The sequence below is a fragment of the Dama dama genome, chromosome X (genome assembly GCF_033118175.1).
Source record: "Dama dama isolate Ldn47 chromosome X, ASM3311817v1, whole genome shotgun sequence".
Taxonomy (NCBI): domain Eukaryota; kingdom Metazoa; phylum Chordata; class Mammalia; order Artiodactyla; family Cervidae; genus Dama; species Dama dama.
The window spans coordinates 8,318,172-8,341,348 of NC_083714.1; the positions used below are offsets into that span (position 1 = coordinate 8,318,172).

The 23,177-nt window shown below is 53.2% G+C and overlaps 1 protein-coding gene across 2 annotated transcripts in view; it reads left to right on the forward strand.

Annotated features, from left to right (window-relative positions):
- Positions 1-21,915, forward strand: part of BCAP31 (B cell receptor associated protein 31) — a 27,992-nt gene extending 6,077 nt beyond the window's left edge. For both annotated transcript variants that reach the window (XM_061138008.1, XM_061138010.1), the window contains exons 5-8: positions 18,912-19,047; positions 19,889-20,009; positions 20,806-20,906; positions 21,563-21,915. In XM_061138008.1, coding sequence (XP_060993991.1) covers positions 18,912-19,047; positions 19,889-20,009; positions 20,806-20,906; positions 21,563-21,601 — 397 coding nt within the window. In that variant the 3' untranslated portion in view covers positions 21,602-21,915. The remainder of the gene's footprint in view (positions 1-18,911; positions 19,048-19,888; positions 20,010-20,805; positions 20,907-21,562) is intronic.
- The last annotated feature ends 1,262 nt before the right edge of the window (positions 21,916-23,177 follow it).

Here is a 23,177-nt window from a genome sequence, read left to right on the forward strand (position 1 = left end):
CTCGGGACAAGGGCTTCCAGGAGTATTGGGAAAAACTTACTGTGAGGTTACTCAGAAGTAGGGTGAGTTTGTGGATTCTTAGGCTGGGCTCTCTTAACTCCAATCGTCTTCTTCTTCACTAGGCATTGGAATGACTGTCTTGCTTTCCCTTTTTCACAAAAAACGTCAGTTGCTTAGCTGAGCCTGGCATCTCTGGGTCAGAGTTGGAAAGTGACAAGAGGTGGAGCTGGCAAGGGCTTTTCAGGGGGATATACCTAATCCCAGGAGTGATCTGCAAGCCTGCCGTGTTCCACCTTCCAATAGTCAGAAACTGAGAGTGCTGGGAGGGGTTGGACACAGAGCCCAGAGTTTTAGGGTTTTAGGAAGCTCCAAAAAAGAAGTATGATCTTGTGGATTGAAACTGAAAGGGAAGCAGATCCAGGGGACTGAGTCCAACCGCAAGTGAGCCAGAGGGTGGGAAGAGAGAGCTGGCTGTATCTGAAGGACCACAGAGGCTCTTGGGGAGGATTTCATCTGGAAGTTAGGAAGGACAGAAAGAAGACTAAGGATTGCACTGGAAGAGGACAGGGAGCTTTAAGAATAGTATTGAGAAGGCAAAAGTCTGGTGAGCACTGGATCGGGAGCACCGTGAGGCCTGGGAAAAAGACAATCCCTTCAGTGTTTCTGTGTAAAGTAAGGAAGTGGTGGGTAAGGGGTCAGGGCAAAGTAGCCCTGGGATGAGAGAACTGAAATCCCAGATGGGCAAGGAGATACTGGAGCGCCCAGCTTCTCTGACTTAGTTTCCGCTTGGGCTGATGAAATGATGTCCAGAGGCTCTGGAGTTCATTTGCAGCTGAAATCGCCAGTCCTTGAGGAATTGCAGGGTAGAAGAGATTCTGCACGACTGCAAGATGGCCAGCATCCCAGTTTCCAAAGGAGGGAGATAGTAGGTGAGGAAACAGACTGGGAGGGTCTGGTCTGACTTTGATGTCAAGCTGTGTTCCAGAAAGAATAGCTTGTATGCTTTTAGAGAAGAGAGAGGGATCATTGGCAACCACTGTGAATGCTTAGGGAACAGGTTCTGTCAGTCTTATCCCTGCCTTTGCCCATTTGGGGTGTGTGGATTTTCTGCAAAAGGTTTGCCAGTCTCCTATTCGAGAAGATTCTTGTGGACCAGGTGCTGAAGTGTGGGCAGAGTGCTGGCATAATAGTGTAGTTGGGTGGGGTCCTAAATCCCAGGAGTGGCTGCTGTATGGGTCAGCTTCATCCAGATGGGGTCTCAGGAGCTTGCACTCCGCCGCTGGCCTGCTCAGTGCTTCTCTGCTGAGGATATTTGTTATGGCGAGCAGGTGCAGGGAGAAATGGAAGTGGGAGGAGTTGAACAACAGGTATGTGAGCTACTGCTCAGAACCCACGGCCATCTAGACAGGTTTGTTGATGGGGCCAACTCAAATGAGACTTGAGTTTTTAATAGGGTTGTGTTTGCAAACGTGTGTGTAGGTTCAAAAAGGGCAGTGGAGACAAGGCCCAACAGGAACTCAGAAAGACTTGGACTTGTGCCTTACTGCAGCTTAGTAGGAGTTCATGGCAGAGATACTGCAGCAGCTCATGAACTGTTAGTCCCCTCTATTGAGGGCTGGAGGCACCAGCCTTGCTTGGCTCAGTGTCAGCCAGTGCTGTTTGGAGGGTTGCAGTTGGGGGGTCCCACCTTTAAAGAGATTCTGGCAAAGCTCAGGTGGTGAATATAGAAGTAGTCACAGTGCCTGTGCCTGGAATGGTGTTCGTTCCCTGTACAGTGGTTTTGAAGTCTGACTCTCCTGACTGCCTTGCTTTTGTGATCTCTTCCAGAAGAATGCTTCTAGGGCAGGTATTATCTAAGTGAGCCGGGGGACAGTGGGTAGCCAGGTGTATCAGATGAGTGTGTGCTCAGCTCAGTTCTCTGTGACACCATGAAGCTAGGCGTTCCAGCTTAATTTCTGCAGTTGACTTTAAAAAACTGGCGTAAAGCACAAGTCAGCATCTAGTTTAGCTTGACCAGTGCAGAGTAGGATAACACCACCACAGTCAGGGTGCAGAGCAGTTGGCAGTCTCCTTTTGAACCCAGACAGGTGAATTTAAAGAAGAGCAGTCCTTTATATCTCTGCCTTTTCCTAAGGGGGGCGTGGAGTCCACGAGAGGAGAGTGAGATCTGGACCGCTGGTCCAGTGCGCTCTGTCCTCTCAGCTGCCTCCCCCACTGTGCTGTGACCTCTCCATCTGAGAAGCGTGTAAGGAAGGTTTCAGCAAATTCCCTTTAAAATGTGTCAGACAGTAACTTCTTGGGCCTGGTTGTTCCTGCAGCTCCCCATCTGTTCGTTGTCTGTCTTGGCTGAAAGAGGCTTTGCTGTACCTGCCACACCCTTCCGGATCCCTGTCCAGTAGCTGATCAAAAAAAGAAAAAAAAGGCTGTGAAGTCTTTCTCGTGTGACATTTTAGAAAAGGAAACAGTGACCCCAAAGATCAAGGTGTGGATTCACTAGTTGCCCACGGATGATCTGTTTAGTTTCTAGAATTTTCCAAGATGATACACTCTTCCCTAGTCTAGGGGTCAGATCCTGTATGGTGGCTGTGACCCTTGAGGAATTTCTCTCTGTGTGACATTAGCCATAGAACTGTTCTTGTCCAAATACACAGCACATATGCAGCTTGCAGGAAACGCTTTAAGAACACAACTATGACCTTTGTTATTCTGATTACAGAAGTTATCCCTACTCACTGTAAAAATAAACAAAGCCCCCCAAACTTCAAATAGTAATGTGTGGTGAGAAACTGCAAGTTTTCATCTCCAGAGATAGGTATAGGTAATAAGTGGGATGTTTCTGAAGCTTTTAAAAATAATCTTTTACATATATGTTAACTTTTTTCTTATGAGTGCTATGGGTATTTTTTTTCTCTGCTTTGACTTGCCCTTTTCACTCAATTATCTTGGCAGTTTTTCCAAATGACTTGCACAGACTTCTGTACTTCATGGCTGTGCAGTGTTCCATGCTGTGAGGGCACCATCATGTATTAAATCAGTTCCCTGGTCACACATATGTGAGATGGTTGGAAATTTTTACCGTTAAAAAACCACTGTCCCACATTGATGCTTTCTAATCTGGCACAGGATGCTTCTTTTTCCCCCGCTTTTCTCTTTAATCATTGGAAATGGGATCTGTGGGATCCTGGTTCCCTGGCACCTAGCTGCTCTCAACGTGGCCTGTGGCCAGCAGCACTGGCCAGACCTGGGGGCTTGTTGGGAACGGAGACCCTCCGCCCTGCCCCTGGCCTGCTGACAAGGACCTGTGTCTTGCTGAGCTCCCAGTGACCCTGGCGTTTAATTGTTAACCATTAACAAAAATTCTAACTATAGTTCATTTACAACGTTGTGTTAGTTTCAGGTGTACAGCAAAGTGACTCAGTGGTCAAGCGCATTTAAAACACTTGGTGTACTCTCTCCTCTCCTTGTGTACCTGGTTGACATTTCCAGAAACCATGCTCTGTCTGTCCTGTAATTTTAGAAGTGCTTTCTCTTTGAAGGCTGCCTTGTCTCCTCTGTCTGCCCTACACGGGCTAGTTCCTTTATTGTCCTACATGGCTTTGCTTCCATGCTCCTCTCAACTTTTGTACACTTTTCTTTTGCATAAATGACCTAACAACTCTTGTTAGCCGTGTGCAAGTCTGTGTGAAAGAACAAGAGAGATGCTCTCTGTCACGGCTGGGTCAAGTTAAGGTATATCAGAATCCTTTTGTGGAGTCCCGCTCATGGTCTTAGCTCCATAACCGGAACATCATTGTGCAGGAGACAGAGCTGACAGAGCTGCTGCAGGAACACCAAGGGAGAGTAGTTGTGTGTGAACTGCTTGGGTTCTGGTTCAGCTTGAAGTCACTAAGGACTTCTGTAGTAGCTTCATAATTCAGGGGGCCTTTGTAAGTGGAAAAGGGCAACCCAGGAGAGAGGAAGCATTGGAGAGATGGCCTGAGTTGCACAGGTTCTAAGTGGCCAGCCCAAGCCTCTGCCTAGTTCTGGTACCAGTTCGGATGCCCACTTGTTTGTGTTGATGTGAGCTCTTAGTACCAGATTGTTGGTTTATAGTCTGCCTCTGACTGTGGACTGGATAGTAGGCTGTTTGTTCCCCTGGATTTTGGTAGGAAGGTGCCTGGGTCAAGCACATAATCTGTGCATCAGCCTTAGCCTAAGTTTTAGGAGTCCAGTGACTTTAATCTCTTAGTCCCTTTTGTACTCTGAAGATTATTTATTTGGCCACATTGGTCTTACTTGCAGCCTGCAGGATCTTTGCTGTGTCGTGTGGGATCTTTCTTTGTGGTCCATGGGCTCTCTAATTGTGGCACAGTCTCTGGAGTGCACGGGCTTCAGTAGTTGTTACACGTGGGCTCATTTGTCCCAACCAAGGATCGTCATCTGCCTTGCAAGGCGGATTCTTAACCACTGGACCACCAGGGAAGCCCCCATCTGAAGATTATTAAACAATCTGATAGCATATAGCCTTTGGAGGAAGTTGAGGCTTTAAATAAACAAATAAAATATGTCCTCTAAAATGTCAACCAGTGTTGCCACATGCCTTTTTGAATATCTTTCTAGACTGATATCAGCTACCATTTGTTAAGGATTCCATGTGCCAAGCACACATTAATTTTTACAGTAGTTCTGCAAAGAAGAGGCTGAGGTTCAGAGACCCAAGTTCCCAGAGGTAGTCATCAGCAGAACTGAGAATTCCAAGTTAAAGTGATAGGACCTCAGCACCTGGGTTCTTTCCCTACAGCAGCCACACGTGTCTTCACATTGGAACTACCACAGGCAAACTTGGATCTTCCACTGTTTGTCATGAACATTGTTCTAGGACAGCCCATCAGTTTCCAGCGCTCTTTCGAATCTACCAGTTCCCCGCTGCTGAACATCAGGCTCATCCCCCCAAGTTTCTCTCATAAACAAGGAAAACCGTTCTAGTTGCCACTTTGCATGCCTCTCAGCTGGACCTCCTGGTCATAGCGTTTGTGTCAGTCTTCCTATCTGTTTTTCTCCTCCGAATTTGCACATGTCTCACTGGCAGGTACTGGCCCAGTCCCAGAACCCTAGTGGGATGTTTGAGAAGGAGCACGTGGAGCAGGATGGATGACTCAGGAGTGGCCAGAGACATGGTGGAGGGTTTTTAATGCCAGTTTCAGAGTGTGTACCCGACCTCTGTGTGGTAGGGAGCTGCGTTTTTCCAGCGGTTCTGCGCCGTGGTCCGAGTTGCACATTCGTACTTGGCAGCAGCACCTGGGGTGGGGTAGTTTTTAGCGCAGGAGCACCTAGAAGCAGGGGGCACAAAGGGGAGATCACTGAATTGGGAGATGCTGGTGGCCTGAACCAGGTTTCCAAGATGCCGGTGGGAGAAAGGGGGGAACTAGTGGGGACCCCAAGCCTCGGAGGCGGAGGCAGTGGTGGTTCTGCTGTGGGTGCCCGCAGAGTGGCAAAACCCAGAGGAAGACTGGCACATGCACATGCATGTGGGGGAAGGGAGCTCGAGAGCCCTGCTGGAAGGCGCAAGGAAGCAGGGGCCAGGCAGTGGAGGGGGTGGCTTCACGGAGGGGTCGAAGGATGGCGGATGGGTGAGAGGGTTGGGCGACCACTCCCTGGAAGCCAGGTTAAGGGTAATGAAGGCTGATTCAGGGAGAGGCAAGACTAGGGGAGACAGACAGTAAGTTAGTGGTGAGGGGACCGCAGAGGGAGAGACCAATGCTAGGAGAAGAGCCTGGGAGTGGTGCTGGCTCCTCCTGGGTCTGGGGTTAAGAGCACGCAGCGGGGAGAATTCCCTGGTGGTGGTCCAGTGGTTAAGAATCCGTGGTTTGACTGCTGAGGGCTTGGGTTCAATCCCTGGTCAGGGAGCTCAGGTTATACGGATGACCACCACCAACCGAAAAAGAGCACATGGTGGCGGGAAGCCTTGAGCAGCCCTCGTGATTGCAGATGGGGGCCGCAGACTTAAAAGAATGCATCACATCATTAAACAAGTATGTCCTTCCCCACAAAGCTCTGCCCTGCTGCTCCATGGTTGCTCTGACGTGGGGCAGCTTGCTACCTTTTCAGATCTCAGTGCTTCCTGCCCTGTGGGCTGGGCCGCAAAGTTCAAGAACAGCTGTCTCCACACAGAAGCCCGGGGAAGCTCTGCCCGTTTTTCTCATCACAGGTGATTCCCCAGCTCCTGTGGTATCTTTTTCATTCGTTTGTTTGTAATTGTCAAACGTACATAGCATCAAGCGGGCTATCTGAACCACTTTTTGGTTCTTCTGTTATATATGAGATTGTCAGACAGACTTTCTTATACTCGTCGGTTGCTATTTTGGCCTGGCTGTGTGGCTTGTAGGATCCTAGTTCCCCTACCAGGGATTGAACCCGGGCCCTCGGCACTAAAGGCACAGAGTCCTAACCACTGGACCACCAGGGAAGTACCCACCCCCCAAACCATTTTTAGGTGTGCAGCTCTGGAGTGTAGTTCAGGCAGCCCTCCCGAACTCTTCATCTTCAAAACGGAAACTCCATCCCCACTCCACAAACCAGGGAGCTTACCTCCTGAGCTTCTCTTCCTCGGTGTCCAGAAAGCACTGTGTCATCTCAGGTAGGCTTCCTACCCCAGAGTTGCCCTCGTAGCCTGTCTGTGCTGCCTGGTGCAGCCAAGTGAGCTTTCTGATGGTATAAAACCGCCCCACAGCCCCTGCTTCCAGTGTCTTCAGAGCGGCTTTGACATCAAGGCCTGATCCCGAGACCTTCGGGATGTGACTGCTTCCTGCAGCCCTCTGAGTCTTTGCTTTGGTCTCTCTCATGAACCAGCCACGTGGGGCTCCTTCCCTATTTCCGTGGCCTCAGCCTGGACCCCCCACCCCTACCCCCTGGCCTGCCAGTCCAGCCCAGACCCCCTGTTTATGCTTCCTGCCTTCCTGATTCTGTGGTGCGAGGCCTGTGCTGTGCTGACCTCAAAGGCCCTGGTGACCTGGGACATGGAGACCTGGGGTCAACCCCTCTAGTCTTGCCAGCTCCGTGCCAAAGGCCAGACACACACAGTGCTGCCTTCCCCTTTTGGGCCTGAAGGGAGTGTCCTGGGCAGACAGGACCGGCTTCAGGCCCGTGTCTAGGTTGAACTCCTCGAGCTGCTGTGCTGACTGTTCTAGGTTGGACGCCCAGCTCTTCAGGTCTCCTGAGCACTGGGAGCAGGAATGCTGGGGCTGGGGAGAGTGCATGTGAAGACACATGTGTTGAGGACACGGATGCTGCTGGTTCTGGCACCGCGCTCTGGGTCTCTGGTCTGTGAGGGCACAGTGTAGGTCACCATTTAGTACGGGCCCAGGCAGTGTGCACTGTGTCTCATCTGTTGCCTTTGTGCCTTCTTCCCTGTGCTGAGTGGGGCTGCAGCTGACCGGTGTCCCTCTGCAGTTGTGGATGTGGCTGCCTGGCAGCTCTTGCTGGGCTGAGGTTTGCAGGTTCTAAGAGTCAAGCTCTGTTTTCTTTGCCTTTGAGGAAATGTGAATGGTCAGGACCAAAGTAGTAGTTGCATCCAGACCCGGGAAGGGCCTTGTGTGTGAAATTGCTCCATCTATAACGACCTGAACTTGGTCCGCGGTTTCCTCTTGTTTTCTGCCTACTCCTTTGAGGCTGGGTTCTGTCACCACAGTCAGTACAGATGGGGCAGCCTGGGCTTTGTTGTAAGGTTTCCTTGCCCAGGGGACCGTAACAGCCAACGACGGCCCTGAGAAGCAGGTGGCTGTAGTGAGAGTGGGTGTTGGAATAAGCTGGGTTTGGGCCCTGGGTCTGTTACTGTTGAGCCATGTCATCTTGAGGAAATCACTCAGTCTCTGGAGCCTTTTCCCTCCCCCGTTAAATGGCTGAGGATTCCTTTTCACAGGCTTGGTGTAAGGATCGAGGTGACCGGGGCTGTGTTCTTGGCATCCTGCCTGGCCTATGGGAGTGCTTCATAAACAGTGACTGTTCTTGGTGTCACCCCAAAGAGTGAGAGAGTTTTGTGGGATTTTCCCCACTTGTGTGGTGGGCTGTGCCACAGAGAATGCCAGGCCTGGCCCTCAGGATCTTACATTCCAGGCTGGGCACAGGGTGGGGAGAGTGAGTGAAGGAGGACGAGTGGAGGGCCGGGAGAGGCCGGCCGAGGAAGGGCTGGGAGGGGGACACACCGAGGAAGCCTCAGGGCCCTGGCGTCTGGTTGGATGTTGCTGGGGGTTCTCAGGCCTGGCTGAGCACTGGAGGCAGCAGAGAAGAGCAGCCCCCCGGGGGTGTCACTTGGTTTCAACGGTGAGCGTCTCCTTGGCCAGGCTAGTTTGATCACCCCCGTTATCCTCTGGAGTATTTTGAAGCCAATCCCAAATAGGATGTTTACAGGCACAATAGGATTTTGGCCTATCGCTTTGAAAAGAGAGGGACTTGGTTAAAAAGTCTTAAGCACGCTAGCATCTTGTGTATGAGAACCTTAGAGTAACTTCATAGTAACCAACTCAGTGGTGATTGGTCACATTTCCCAGATTACTTTGCAGGTTTTGCTTATACTTTTTTGAAAGTGACCATGAAAGTGGCTTAGTCATGTCTGACTCTCTGTGACCCCATGGACAGTCCATGGAACTCTCCAGGCCAGAATATTGGAGGGGGTAGCCTTTCCCTTCTCCAGGGGATTGTCCCAGCCCAGGGATCAAACCCAGGTCTCCCGCATTGCAGGTAGATTCTTTACCAGCTGAGCCACAAGGGAAACCTAAAAAAGTATACTTTTTTACTCTTACTTTAATCCGCATCTAAATAAGGTAACTGAGGGGTTTTTAAAATCTGATGTTCGAGATCATCCCAGAGATAAAGTGATTTAACTGGAGGGCTGACCTTAGAAGGCCAGGTAGAGGGATTTTTGGCCTTTATTTCCTCTTGATCTGTCAGTCAGCTGCCATCATTTTCTGAGACTCCAAATATAATACTGCTTCAGAGCTAAGCACTGAGTAACAGCCTTTTTGATAAGTCCATTGATTTCTAGTCTCCTCCTCCTCCAGCTAAAGTCCCATAGCTGCATTAGTGTGCTGGTGTCCTGTGGGTGCTAGGCCCAGCAGGGGCTCTGATAAAGTGGGGACTGCAGTAAAGTGGGGGGAGTTGCATGTGAAAAGATCACAGAAGACTATCTGATATGCATCAGCTTCTTTTAAAATTGGATTGTTTGCTCAGCCACTTGGTTTTGGCCAGAGAATTCTCTTCCTCATACTCTAAAGGTCCTCATACTCTAAAGGCAAATGGCAAAAGAGCAGTTTGGGGGCAAGGTGCCAAACAATAGGGATTCAGTCTTCCTGATTCCAAGGTCATGGGATGGAAGCCTGATGTTCCAGCAGGGTCCCTTTCTCAGAAGGCAGAGGGCTGGAGGTGTGGAGATGGGAAGGACTGTGAGCTCCTCCATCTCAGCACAGTCTGACCAGTTGCCTCCAGGCTGGAAACATGCTCGCTGTGAACAAGTGGCTGCTGTGACTGAGGAGCTAGATTTTTCATTTAATATCATTTCGGTTCAGTCACTCGGTTGTGTCCAATTCTTCGTGACACCACAGACTGCAGCATGCCAGGCTTCCCTGTCCATCACCATCTCCCAGAGCTTGCTCAAACTCTTGTCCATCGAGTTGGTGATGCCATCCAGCCATCTCATCCTCTGTCGTCCCCCTTCTCCTGCCTTCAGTCTTTCCCAGCATCAGGGTCTTTTCCAGTGATTCAGTTCTTTGCATCAGGTGGCCAAAGTATTGGAGCTTCAGCGTCAGTCCTTCCAATGAATATTCGGGACTGATTTCTTTTAGGATTGACTGGTTTGATCTCCTTGCTATCCACAGGACTCCTAAGAGTGTTCTTCAACACCACAGTTCAAAAGCATCAATTTTTCGGCACTCAGCATTCTTTGTAGTCCAACTCTCACATGCATACATGACCACTGGAAAAACCATAGCTTTGACTAGACACACCTTTGTTGGCAAAATAATGTCTCTGCTTTTTAACATGCTGTCTAGGTTGGTCATAGCTTTCTTCCAAGGAGTGAGCGTCTTTGAATTTCCTGGCTGCAGTCACCATCTGCAGTGATTTTGGAGCCCAAGGATATAAAGTCGGTCAGTGTTTCCATTGTTTCCCCATCTATTTGCCATGAAGTGATAGGACCAAAATTTGAATTTATTTGAATGGAAAGGCCACCAGTGGTCTCTGTGTTGGATCGAGTAGCTGATACCACCTCTAGTCCTTTGCTTTGTTCCCTGTTTGGGCCAGGCCTCTTTCCTGGGCTCATTGCCTTGCAAGAGACACTTTGCTTTGGATTGGAGTACTGTTGGGGCTTTCCTGGTAGCTCAGTTGGTAAAGAATCTGCCTGCAGTGCAGGACACCTGGGTTCGATCCCTGGGTTGGGAAGATCCCCTGGAGAAGGAAATGGCGACCCACTCCAGTATCCTTGCCTGAAAAATCTCACGGACAGAGGAACCTGATGGGCTGCAGTCCATGGGGTCGCAAAGAGTCGGGCATGACTGAGCGACTAACACTTACCTACTGTGTGGGGCACATCTGGGGTGACTGCTCCCTCCCTCTGAAAGGTTGCTGCTGCAAGCCGAGCTGTGACCTCCGGAGGACAGGAGTTCGATCCAGGGTCAGAGACGAGGCTTGACTACTTGGAGCATTTTGTGTAGCAAAGTTTTATTAAAGTATAACAGATAGGGAAAGCTTCTGGCATAGACATCAGAAGGGGACAGAAAGAGTGCCCCCTTGCTAGTTTTTAGTAAGGTGTTTTATGTCTGTTAGCAAGCTTATTAATCACATAAGAGAGACACCTCAAGGCTGGGGGAGTTTCACCAGGCCCCTCTCCCACAATATATATGCATTTTTGAGATAGGATGGCACAAGGTGTCTCGCCCCCCCCCCCCGCCCCCGCCAGCCATAAAACAATTGACATGTATACTGGTTTGTTGAACCATTATCAGCCCAAGGTTTGAGAATAGAAAAAAAGTTAATCTTGAACCACTTCGAAGAAAGGCAGATTCTAAAGCAAATACATAGTTTCACTAAGAAAAACATTTCCATAAGAAAAACACTTTTGTATGTGAAAGTTACTCAGTCCTGTCCGACTCTTTGTGACCCCATGGACTATACAGTCCCTGGAATTCTCCAGGCCAGAGTACTGGAGTGAGTAGCCTTTCCCTTTTCCAGGGGATCTTCCTAGCCCAGGTCTCCTGCATTGCAGGTGGATTCTTTACCAGCTGAGCCACAAGGGAAGCCCAAGAATAATGGAGTGGGTAGCCTATCCCTTCTCCAGCAGATCTTCCCGACGCCGGAATCAAACTGGGGTCTTTTGCATTGCAGGTGGATTCCCTGATAGCTCAGTTGGTAAAGAATCTGCCTGCAACCAGGGTCTCCTGCATGGCAGGTGGATTCCCTGATAGTTGAGTTCCATGTCCGGTTCTAGCTGTTGCTTCTTGACCTGCATACAGATTTCTCAGGAGGTAGGTAAAGTGGTCTGGAATTCCCATCTCTTGAAGAATTTTCCATAGTTTGTTGTGATCCACACAGTCAAAGGCTTTGGCGTTCATCAGTAAAGCAGAAGTAGATGTTTTTCTGGAACTCTCTTGCTTTTTTGATGATCCAGCGGATGTTCGCAATTCGATCTCTGGTTCCTCTGCCTTTTCTCAATCAAGCTTGAGCATCTGGAAGTTTTCGGTTCATGTACTGTTGAAGCCTTACTTGGAGAATTTTGAGCATTACTTTGCTAATGTGTAAGACGAGCAATTTTGCGGTAGTTTGAACATTCTTTGGCATTGCCTTTCCCTGGGATTGGAATGAAAACTGACCCTTTCCAGTCCTGTGGCCACTGCTGAGTTTTCCAAATTGGCTGGCATATTGAGTGCAGCACTTTAGCAGCATCATCTTTTAGGACTTGAAATAGCTTAGCTGGAATTCTATCACCTCCACTAGCTGTGTTCTAGTGATGCTTCCTAAGGTCCACTTGACTTCACACTCCAGGATGTCTGGTTTAGGTGAGTGATCACACCATTATGGTTTTCTAGGTCATTAAGATCTTTTTGTATAGTTCTTCTGTGTATTCTTGCCACCTCTTCTTAATATCTTCTGTTTCTGTTAGGTCCACACAGTTTCTGTCCTTTATTGTGCCCATCTATGCATGAAATGTTCCCTTGGTATCTCTGATTTTCTTGAAGAGATTGGTAGTCTTTCCCATTCTCCTGTTTTCCTGTCTTTCTTTGCATTGATCACTGACGAAGGCTTTCTTATCTCTCCTTGCTATTCTTTGGAACCTTGCATTCAGATGGGTATCTTTTCTTTTCTCCTTTGCTTTTAGCTGCTTTTCTTTTCTCAGCTATTTGGAAGGTTGTGGTGGAGAATTCTGACAAAACATGGTCCACTGGAGAAGGAAGTGGCAAACCACTTCAGTATTCTTGCCTTGAGAACCCCATGAACAGCATGAAAAGGCAAAAAGAATGGCCACTGAAAGATGAACTCCCCAGGTTGGTAGGTGCCCAGTATACTTCTGGAGATCAATGGAGAAAAAACTCCAGAAAGAATGAGGAGGTGGAGCCAAAGCAAAAACAACACCCAGTTGTGGATGTGACTGGTGATGGAAGTAAAGTCCAATGCTGTAAAGAGCAATATTGCATAGGAACCTGGAATGTTAGGTGCATGAATCAAGCCAAATTGGAAGTGGTCAAACAGGAGATGGCAAGAGTGAATGTCAACATTTTAGGAATCGGTGAACTAAAATAGACTGGAATGAGTGAATTTAACTCAGATGACCATTATATCTACTACTGTGGGCAAGAATCCCTTAGAAGAAATGGAGTAGCCATCATAGTCAACAAGAGTCCAAAATGCAGTACTTGGATGCAGTCTCAAAAATGACAGACTGATCTCTGTTCGTTTCCAAGGCGAACCATTCACTGTCACTAATCCAAGTCTATGCCCTGACCAGTAACGCTGAAGAAGCTGAAGTTGAATGGTTCTGTGAAGACCTACAAGACCTTCTAGAACTAACACCAAAAAAAAGATGTCCTTTTCATTGTAGGGGACTGGAATGCAAAAGTAGGAAGTTAAGAGATACCTGGAGTAACAGGTAAATTTGGCTTTGGAGTACAGAATGAAGCAGGGCAAAGGCTAATAGAGTTTTACCAAGAGAATGCACTGGTCATAGCAGACATCCTCTCCCAACAACACAAGAGAAGACTCTACACATCGACATCACCAGATGGTCAACACTGAAATCATATTGATTATATTCTTTGCAGCCAAAGATGGAGCTCTATACAGTCAGGAAAAACAAGACCGGGAGCTGACTATGGCTCAGATCACGAACTCCTTATTGCCAAATTCAGACTTAAATTGAAGAAAGTAGGGAAAGCCACTAGGCCATTCAGGTATTACCTAAATCAAATTTCTTAGGTTTATACAGTGGAAGTGACAAATAGATTCAAGGGATTAGCTCTGGTAGACGGAGTGCCTGAAGAACTATGGATGGAGGTTTGTGACATTGTACAGGAGGCAGTGATCAAAACCATCCCCAAGAAAAGAAATGCAAAAAGGCAAAATGGCTGTCTGAGGAGACCTTACAAATAGCTGTGAAAAGACGAGAAGGGAAAGGCAAAGGAGAAAAGGAGAGATACACCCATCTGAATTTTATGTAGAGAAGGCAAAAAACCCTGCACTTTATTTCCTCCTGCTGCTTGGGGAGCTCTGGCCTCCCTACCTGTTAGACACTCACCTCCCACTCCGTCCAAGTAGCCAGAGTGCCCCCAGTGTATTTCAGCACTAGAGCATCTACCTGGGGTGTGTGGCCTCTTTTGGTTGCTCTCTGTCCCTGGTTTCAAAAAGGAAACGTGACAGGCTTGCTCCTGTTCACGGCTTCTCTTTAGCTCCAGAGGGCCTGCCACCCCTGTGCTCTGTATCTAGACTTGCTGTCCCCAAGGTGGACATTGGGGCTTAAGCTTGTGTTGCTGCAGGGCCTTGGCCTTTCCCTGACCCCCTCCCATTTTTTCTGACTTCACGGGTGAAGAGGACCTCTGAGGGCTGAAATGTACTCCTGAGATGAATGGATGGGGGCAGCCTTCAGATTTTTTCCTGGACAGTTTCTGAGTCAGCTCTCCTTCCCCTTCTGCTGCCGCCTTATTTCTGTGACTCCAGACTCATTAGGGCAAGAGTTCCCTGGGGCCACTTCAGCCCTGCTATTAGACTTTTTGCCTGTCTCCTTTGCCTCAAGCTTTTGCTGGGGCGGCACCTGGCTTTCGGCTCCTCACCAGGGGGGCCACCTCCCCGTGCGTCTGCACTGCAGCCTCTCTGTTTTGTCTTGGCATCCACCTGCGGCACAGGGTTGTAGTCGGCCTGAAATGTCAACAGGTGGCGCTGTGACCCCAGCTTCCTGCTTGCCTGGTGCAACAGGGTGAGGTAAGGTGCCTGCCCATTTGTCTTGTCCTGTCGTGTCCTGAGGGCCGAGTGACCTGGTAAATGTTCGTGGCAGGATCGGCAACAGCCAGGGTGGAGCGGGGTGGCCACAGGCCTAGAATATTCCATTTGGGATGTGTGAGGACCCTCCTTCTTGCTCTCGTGTCACTTCCTATGAAGCCAGCGTCTGCCCTCCCCTCCATTTTACCCAGAGGAGGCAGACAGGATTGGTGGAGAGCACCTGTGAAGCACGTCCCTGCTGCTTGATATGCTTGGCTCTCTCTCTCCTGCCGACTCTTGTTTACTCAACCTTTTAGAAAAGCAGGAAAGCCCTCCTCAGCATCCAGAAACATCTTACCAGGTCTCTGGGATGATGTTTGTCCTCCAAGGCCACTTTTGGATTCTCTTACGGTTTGGGCCCTGACGTCTCCCTCTGTCACTGGGTGCATTTATAACCCAGACCCCGGGCCCCTCTGCCAGCCCTGTGCCTCTGGGAAATCCCTTTGGCAGTGGCTTCTCACCTGTTGTCCAGAAACAGCTAAGAATAGGTACCTGCAGAACAGGACTTGGGCAGTCGAGCCGAGCGTGATGGAGTGGTGCCAGCAGGCATGGGGAGAGCAGGCTGCCAGCCTTCTCTCTAGGCTGACTGCTGTCTCTGCGCTGTTGAGACTTGGAGATTCTGAAGTGGAGTGCCTTCCGCCGTGTGCCCTGCTCTGTCCTGGGTCTGGGTCCCAGGGGAGACTCAGAGCATTCAGGAGAGAGACAGAAAAAGGGTGCACTGATGTGCCTGAGAGGGAGTGGAGGGTTCCAGGAACTTTGGAGCTGGATTGGGTGAATGAAGGGCAGGCCCAGGAGCATGGGCCTGACATGTCAGGGGCAGTAAGAAGTTCTAGAATGCCGACTCCTGGGTAGCCCTGGGTGGCCATGCTAGGGAGTGCTGCTGTTGGTTTTTCTGGGTACCCGGCAGGGGCACCCTTTGGACTTGGGCCGGGGCACTGGGCTCTGCCCCCAGCTTCGATGATGAATGTTTTTCCAAGTGCCTTCTCAGCTACCACGGCAGTCACAAGCCTAGCTGGCTCATCACCATGGGTCTGACATGGCACCTTTCTGTTGCCATTTGCTGTCACCCTGTGGTTCAATTGACGGGCAAGCCCTGCCTGTGTCCCCCTTCACCGTGGCTGGGCTGAGGGAAGGCTGAGTCTGGGGAGAGCCAGGGCCCCAGACCCACGTTCTGTCCTGGCCAGAGGTGTGGTCTCACAGCTGCAGGGGGCGGGAGACGTCATTTGCTGGGCCCCTTCCCGGTGGACCCGGGACAGGAGGGTTGGGAGATTGAGGGTGCCGTCCTGGGCCCGAAGGCATCTGTAGCTGGGCAGCCAGGTGAGGAGCAAGTGACACAGTGATATGGGGAGATGATTGGGAGAGAGCAGGGACCGTGCAACAGGCGGAGGGGACCGTGGGCATTCAGGAGAGGCTTTGAGGGGAGAGAGGGGTTGAGCAGGCTGGCTCTTGAGTCATCAGTGAGTGTGCTCCACCAGGAGGGGGGACTGGCACGGGCCAACATGCAGTGGCATGGAGATGAGGCAAGCGAGGACTGGTGTGTTCACGCGCAGCCAGCGGTTCGGTGTTACTGGAGCAGAGGGCCATGCAGGTGGGGAGGGGACAAGAGCTAGCTTGCCGAGGGCCGTGTGCCAGCCAGAGGCAGTAGGCGGGCATCAGGGATCACAGCAGAGGGGTGACATGCTCAGACTGTCTTGGAGAAGGGTCGCTGGCTTTCCTTGGGGTTGTGGTTTGCAAAACTGTATGATCAAGGGTAGGGAGGAGGCCGGTTAGGAGCTGTTAAAGTCACCCAGGAGAGAAGCAGTGAGGCCTCAGGAGGACTGGGGCCTCAGGTGACGTGCAAGTCTGAGAGCTCAGGTAGATCAGCGATGCCATCTACTGCAGGGCTGTTTGGCTTGTCTTGGATGGGCTGAGTCGACCATGCCCTGGGGATACACAGGAGCCACCAGAGGGTAGGCCGCTGGATGTTGGGGTCTGGCCAAGATCCTGAAGGCAGGCAGTTGGGTTGTTGGAGGGAAGAGGAGGGGAGAATTGCAAGGGGGTGACCTGTCAGCTGCCCCAAACGCTACAGACAGGCTGCTTCTGGGATGTGGCAGTTACTGCTGGTGGTGTGGTCAGGGCAAGGCTCAGGTCAGTGTAGGTTGGGGCATGGAGGGGCCAGGGGAGTCACGAGGGGCTTGGGCTGCTGGGCAGGAGAGCCTGGAGGGCTGAGGCTCCTGGCAGAGGGAATTACCCGGAATCGCCAGGGGCTGGGTTGGAGGAACAGGTCTAACAAGAAAGGAGAGGACAAGGATGAAGATCGGTGGCATGAAAGACACGTGGCGGGGGCAGGGCCCTGATCCTGGAGGCTCCTGACCTGAGTCCGGGAGGCCCTCACGGTGGGCATTTCTGGGGCTCGGTACCACATGTTCGCTCTTGCTGCTCACCCTGATTCTCCATAAGCGGGGCTGGGCTGGGAGGGCCCCGAGCAGAGCTGGGCCTGGCCTCCCTAGCTCGGCCTCTGCGGACACTCACAGTCCTGCTGCAGTCGGCCCGTGGGGGCTGGCAAAGGGGGAGCGTCATTTCGGGTTGGCCCGCCCTGTCGTTGCCGGCTGGGTCTGCCAGGTGGCACACGTGCCCTCCCCACCAACCCAGTCTCCAGCTGGGAGGAGCAGCCGGCTCCACCCCGCCAGGATCGTCTCTGGGCTGCCTGTGGGCTCGGGGTTGAATGAGACTTGCCTTTCCTGCGGGGCTCCTCCGGGGACCGCCACTCTGCCTGTGTGCCTCAGGCACATTGCTTCTCTCTCTCTGGCTCCCGGGGCACTTGAGAGGTCCCTGTATCTCCAGGGCTCCAGCCCAGTGGGGGGCAGGCTGGTGGGCAGTCGGGGCTGAGACAGGGAAACCTGAGCCCCAGGCCACGAGGTCCCGCTCGCTAATTTTAGAGAGCACATGTCACTGGAAACTCTCCCTTCCTGCCAGGAATCAGTCGCCTGGCTCTCCCCGTCCTGACAGGGGCCCCTGGAGCCGCTTTCTGAACCAGGAAGCGTGATGGGTCCCTCACAGCCCCCGTGAGCCACTTCGCCTCAGGCTCATCCCTGGCAGGGACTCGGCCAGGGCCTGGCCAGGGTGAGCTGGGTGTCTCGTTGGCCCTCCCATCTCTCCCTGCTCCTCTTGGCCGGTGTGAGTAGCAGGTGTCCACAAGAGCCCTGCAGAGGCTGGAGATGATGCCTCAGAGCAGGCGGCCTTGGTTGCTTTGTCTCCTCTGAGTGAGCCCTTCGTTGGGGAAATACCCTCGCTATGTCCTCCCCTTGCCCCTGGGGCCCTGGCCATCCTGCACCCTCCTTGGGGCAGTGACTGAGCAGGTCCATCCTAGCCTTTGCCCTGCTACATTCTGTACTCCAAGGCCAAACTTGCCTGTTCCTCCAGGTGTTTCTTGACTTCCTACTTTGGCATTCCAGTCCCCTATAATGAAAAAGACGTCTATTTTGGGTGTTAGTTCTAAAAGGTCTTCATAGAACCATTGAACTTCAGCTTCTTCAGCATTACGGGTCAGGGCATTGACTTAGATTACTGTGATTTTGAACAGTTGGCCTTGGAGACGAACAGAGATCTTTTTGGCTGGCAGCGGCGTGGCTAGTCTGGACCTGAGATGTGTGCCTGGGCTGTGATCCCTCATCCTCTGTCCCCTCGCCCTGGGAAACCGCAGGGTGGTGATCCTGTCTAACACATGTGTTCTGGCAGCCGCCTGTGGACTGCCCATGGGAAGGGGCTGAGGAGAGAAGAGGTGTCTCCATCTCGCGGTTGCCCTGGGGCGTGGTTCTCTGGAAACTGAGAACATGGCATGGTTGCCAGCTTGGGCCTTGGGGTCAGAACGGGCAGGAGTGCACATTCCAGCCACATTGGTTTCTGGCTCATAAGCGATGGCTTCAGCTGCCTGAGTCTCTGTTCCCCTCTGTAAAATGGGGGCAGCGTTAGTGTCTGCCTCCCCAGGTGAGTTGCATGATTCGGCTGGCCTGTTCGAAGTGCCCCCAGCACGGGCTGCTCTGGGTGATCAAGGCAAGCGCAACCTTGCAGCAAGGAAAGGAGCAGCAGGGCTGCTTTGGCATGTCCGGGCCCCGCCCTGCAAAGTGCCAGGTTCTGGGCCTCCAGGCTGGATGTAGACCTGGTCCCCATTGTCCTGTCAGGCCCCTGCTGCCTGTGTCTTCGAGACTGGAAGAGAGCCCCAGGGCTGTAAGCAGCCTTTTGGGGGCGGTAGCAATCATGGTGGTAGAGGACAGCTCCCAGCTCCATCTTTGCCCTCGTGTTGGCAGTACGTTGCTCTTCTCCAGGCTGGCGATCCAGAAGGACAGGTCTTGGTTGGAGGCAGGTGGAGGGTGGGCGCAACCCAAAGAAATTCATGTGAGCCATTTTTTCCTCTCCCTTCATTTTATCAACAATTATAGCCTGCTTAGACGCCTGGTGACTCTCATCTCCCAGCAGGCCACACTGTTGGCCTCCAACGAAGCCTTTAAAAAGCAGGCAGAGAGCGCCAGTGATGCGGCCAAGAAATACATGGAGGAGAACGACCTGCTCAAGAAGGTCAGTTGGGTCCACTTGACCCCCTTCCTTCCCCCCTGCCACGTGACATTCTTTGTGGGCCTCGGAAATGTGTGACACTGCTGTTGTCCGAAAAGTGAAGCAGTCGGGCAGATGGATGAATGGACATTTCTCGATGTGGAGGGCGGGTGTCCGGGAAGGGTGTGGGGGTCGTGTTGGCCAAGGGGGCACCCTGGCTGCTCTGTTGGCTCTGCTGCAGCCAGGCCAGACTCTTCCCTGATAAAACCGGCTCCCTAAGGAGCCAAGCACTGGGTTTCGAGCATGGGGCAAGTTAGCACAGAAACACCCAAGGTAAGACCCCCCTGGTCTTCCTGAGTATGGCTATCAGCTGGAGACGAGGTGGGGCAATCCTCAAAGGCTTGTCCAAGGAGGTGAGGTGTGAGCCAAACTGGGGAGGAGGAGATGGAGCTGGATTCAGAGGCAGAAGACAGTTGGCTGGGCAGTGCTGCGTGGGGGCTTCTTGACTAGAGTGAAGGTGGCCCTTGGGGAGAGGAAGACTGGAGGGCCTGAGTCAGTTGGGGGTGACTGGCTGCAGTCTCCAAGTGACAGCAAGTTGAGTTGTTGGCTAGCTTGGGGGTAAACTTGGAGGCACTGCTGAGAATGGAGCCGGGGCAGGCAGGGCATGTAGCCTGTGAGCTGTAGCAGGTGGCTGGGAACACTCAGTGGCTTGATTCTGCCCTGACATTTCTGAAGGGGCAAGTGCCCAGGGCAGCTTGAGGAATCCCAGCTCAGTGGGGAGGACGGACGAGGCCTCCTTTCCCTCCCTCCCTCCCCCCCTCCACCTCTCCACCTGAGTGACCCGGATCCTTGGCGCTTTTCCTAGGAAGCTGGCGGTGTCACCAAGTTGGGCGGCAGGGACAGCGAAGTGAAGGTGCAGGAAGAGAACAGGAGCCTGAAGGCTGATCTCAAGAGGCTGAAGGATGAGCTGGCTGTCAACAAGCAAAGTGAGCACTACCCTCAGGTCACCCATGGCCCCCAGAACTCCGGAGCTTCCGCGGGTGGCTGCCGCACCTTCTGTGCCAAAGGATTCATACCAAACTTGCATGCAGGCTGAAGAGCTGGGTGAAAGTAAACAGTGGCTCCCAGCTTGCTCAGCCCAAGCCCAGCTGGGGTTGGCCTCAGCCAGCGGGGCTTTGTGGTTTAGCTGTCTGTGCAGGGTCCCACCAAGGAGGGCCCAGGCACCCCAGAGATGCAGGGGCTACCTCCAGAGCATCTCAGCCAGTGCCAGGCATGGGGAGTGGCACTCTGTGTCTTGTCAGCAGGGGCCTGGTGGGTGGGGAAGGCCGGCTAAACCAGAGCCGCTAGAGATGCTCCTATCTGCTTCCTTCCTAAAGGCCTTTCTTGACACGTCTCTTGTTCCCAGCTTCAAGACTGGGGTCCTGCTGCTGCTGTTGCCCCTATCCTTTTCAGAATGTCTCTCCCAGGCCCCCAGCCCCCTGAAGTCACTCCTACTGAGAGCCATGCAGGGTCTCTCCATGACAGGGATTGGGGGGAAGGAGTCCCGATGTCTTCCTGTTGGCCCAGGTTTGTTGGCCAGGCCTCTCCCACTTCTGGAGACTCTCCTTCTGGATGCTTCCACAGCAGCTGGCGGAAGAGTCTTCTTGAGAGGAGGGGTCTCCTGGACACCCTCACTGGGGACAGACCTGGGGCAGCCGCATCTGCTGTCTCCAGTAAATGGGGCTTTTCTCCCTCAACCTGATCTTTTCATTTTCCTTCCTTCGCCACTTGTGCTCCCCCCAGAATTGGAGAAGGCAGAAAATGAAGCTTTGGCCATGCGGAAGCAGTCTAAGGGCCTCACCAAGGAGTACGACCGCCTGTTGGAGGAGCACGCGAAGCTGCAGGTCAGCCCCTCAGCCTCCGGGCCGACCTGTCCGCTTGACGAGGCCTTGGAAGCAAGCTGGCCACAGTCTCTCCCAGTTCCCCTGATTTCCTCTAGTGCTGCTCTGGCCAGTGCCAGTCTGGGCTCCAATAGCCAGAACTCCTCCTTGGGAGGAGGGCTGTGGCCTGGTAGATGGCAGTCACTTAGCAAGGCAGCCTTGGCCTCCAGGCCAGCCTTCTGCACTGTGGGCCTTCCCAGCCTCGTGCCCAGCATCAGTGCCCTCGAGAAGAGATCCTTTCCTGCTGTGTACCCCTGGTACACAGTTTGGAGCCCCCCTAACTCCCGTTCAGGTTCACTGAAGGGCCCCAGCAAGTACCAGAGAGGTTCATGGGAAACTCCCCTCCCTGCCCCTGGCCTTCCCTGCTCTGGGGCAGAGAGCAGGGAGCATCACAGGTCCTAGTCACTTGCCCTGTGTCCAGATGCTCCAGGAGACCGGAAACTGGGCCTGAGGGCTACGGAAATAACCCTGAGCTTTGACAGCTTGACTGACTGCTTGGGGGCCCAAGCTGGGGCACCACGGAGGGCTGGGTCTTCGGGGCTGAGGGGACTGGAAGGCAAAGGGGAGGAGTGCGCCTTGCCTGCCCCCCACCACTTTGCAATCTTCTGTCCCCTCTGCAGGCGGCAATAGACGGCCCCTCGGACAAGAAGGAGGAGTGATGCTCCCCGCCTCCCCGCGGCCAGCTGCTGCCCGAGGGCCCGGCCTCGCTCGGTACTGCAGCTCGCTCCTTTGCGCTTCTGTTCCCTTGCGCCGCTTGCCGTTTCACGTGCTGCTCGCATTCCTTAGGAGACCCGGGTTGCCCCCAAGAATGAGCCAGGCTGCGGCAGGGCTTGCTTCCCACTGGGCTAAGCCCCTCGATGTCACGTGCTGATATTTTGGGCTCCTAAGGCCCCTCTCCTCTGGTCCTGCCGCAAGGCAGGCAGAGCAGGAAGAATAGCTTCTTGGGGGGCAATAAAGTTTGTTGTGTTGTGTCTGTGCCGCGTGCGTGTGACTGAGGCCGTAGGGAGGCCGCCTTGTGATCCCCCCACCTGGACCAGCTGAGATGCTGATGGCAGGCAGCTCGGACAGAGACCCCGGCCCCAGAGGCCTGCAGGATGCTTTTCCCTGCCATTGTTCTAACTCCCAAAGGCTCCCTCCTCCTGGGCCAGGCGTGGGCTCACACTTGCCCCATCTGTGTCCTGCCTCGGGCACCCCAGGCCAGGCCTGGCTTGACAGCCACGCGGGGCGTGTTGGTCCCGAGGCCCAGGGGAGCTCGGGAGACTCAGGGAACCCACCGGACTTCCGGGTGGCAGCCTTGCCTGCGTCCTCTGGGTCCTGTTCATCACATCGAGGCCAGATAGAGCATGGCAGACTGCCACCAGTCCCTCCCTGGCCCGCCCCCTCCTGAAGGTTTCCAGGATGACCTCTGACTAATGCCGGCAAGAGCGAAGACGTGCCCTTGGCGGTGACCTATGCCTGGCCCAGGGCAAACGGAGGCAGTGGGCAGAGCCTCCGGGTGGCTCTGGGGTCCCCTCCGCCACCCCATGAGCCTGCTCTGGTCTGGGCACTGCCTGGGCTGGCTTGGCAGGTGGCCGCCATCACAGAGGCTCTAGTGTTTCTTCTCTGCTGCTCCTGAGGACTGGGTGAGGGGGTTGGGGGCAGGTTGGAGGTGTTTTCTGCTGGCATTTGGGGGCCCCTGGAAACGGGGGTGCAGACAGCCAGCCTTGGGCACCGGCTCCTCCCACCATGCTCAGGCTGGTAGCTCCCTTCAGCAGTGTTCTTTGCCCACGTTCTCGTGGGGAGTGCCACCCCCGTTTCCGGGCAGCCTTCTAGGTGGTGTCTGCTGCGGAGGGAGGCTGCAGGTGACACCCTCTGGTTGCTATGCCAAGGCTGAGAGCTCGTCCCACTTTTCCAGGAAGTGTTCCCTGGCTACCTCAGCCTCCCTGAGCTCGCTTTGCTCTGAACTCCTGCAGGCCAAAGTCCGCACTGTGGGCCCTTAGGTTCTTCCCCGGGCTGGGCGGAGGGGAAGCAGCTAGCTGGGGATGAGAAGAGAGTGACGGGGATGGCCAGCTCTTAAAAATGGAAAGCATGGTGTCACCTCGCTTAAGACTGGAGGGCCAGCTGTGGGCACTGTCCACCCTGGCCCATTCTGAGGGCAGCTTTCAGCCGGCAGCCTCTGCTCAGAGTGGGGCTGTAAGCCACTGTACCCAGTAGTCTTCCCTGCCTTGCTTGCACCTCTGGTAACCTCGTGGGCAC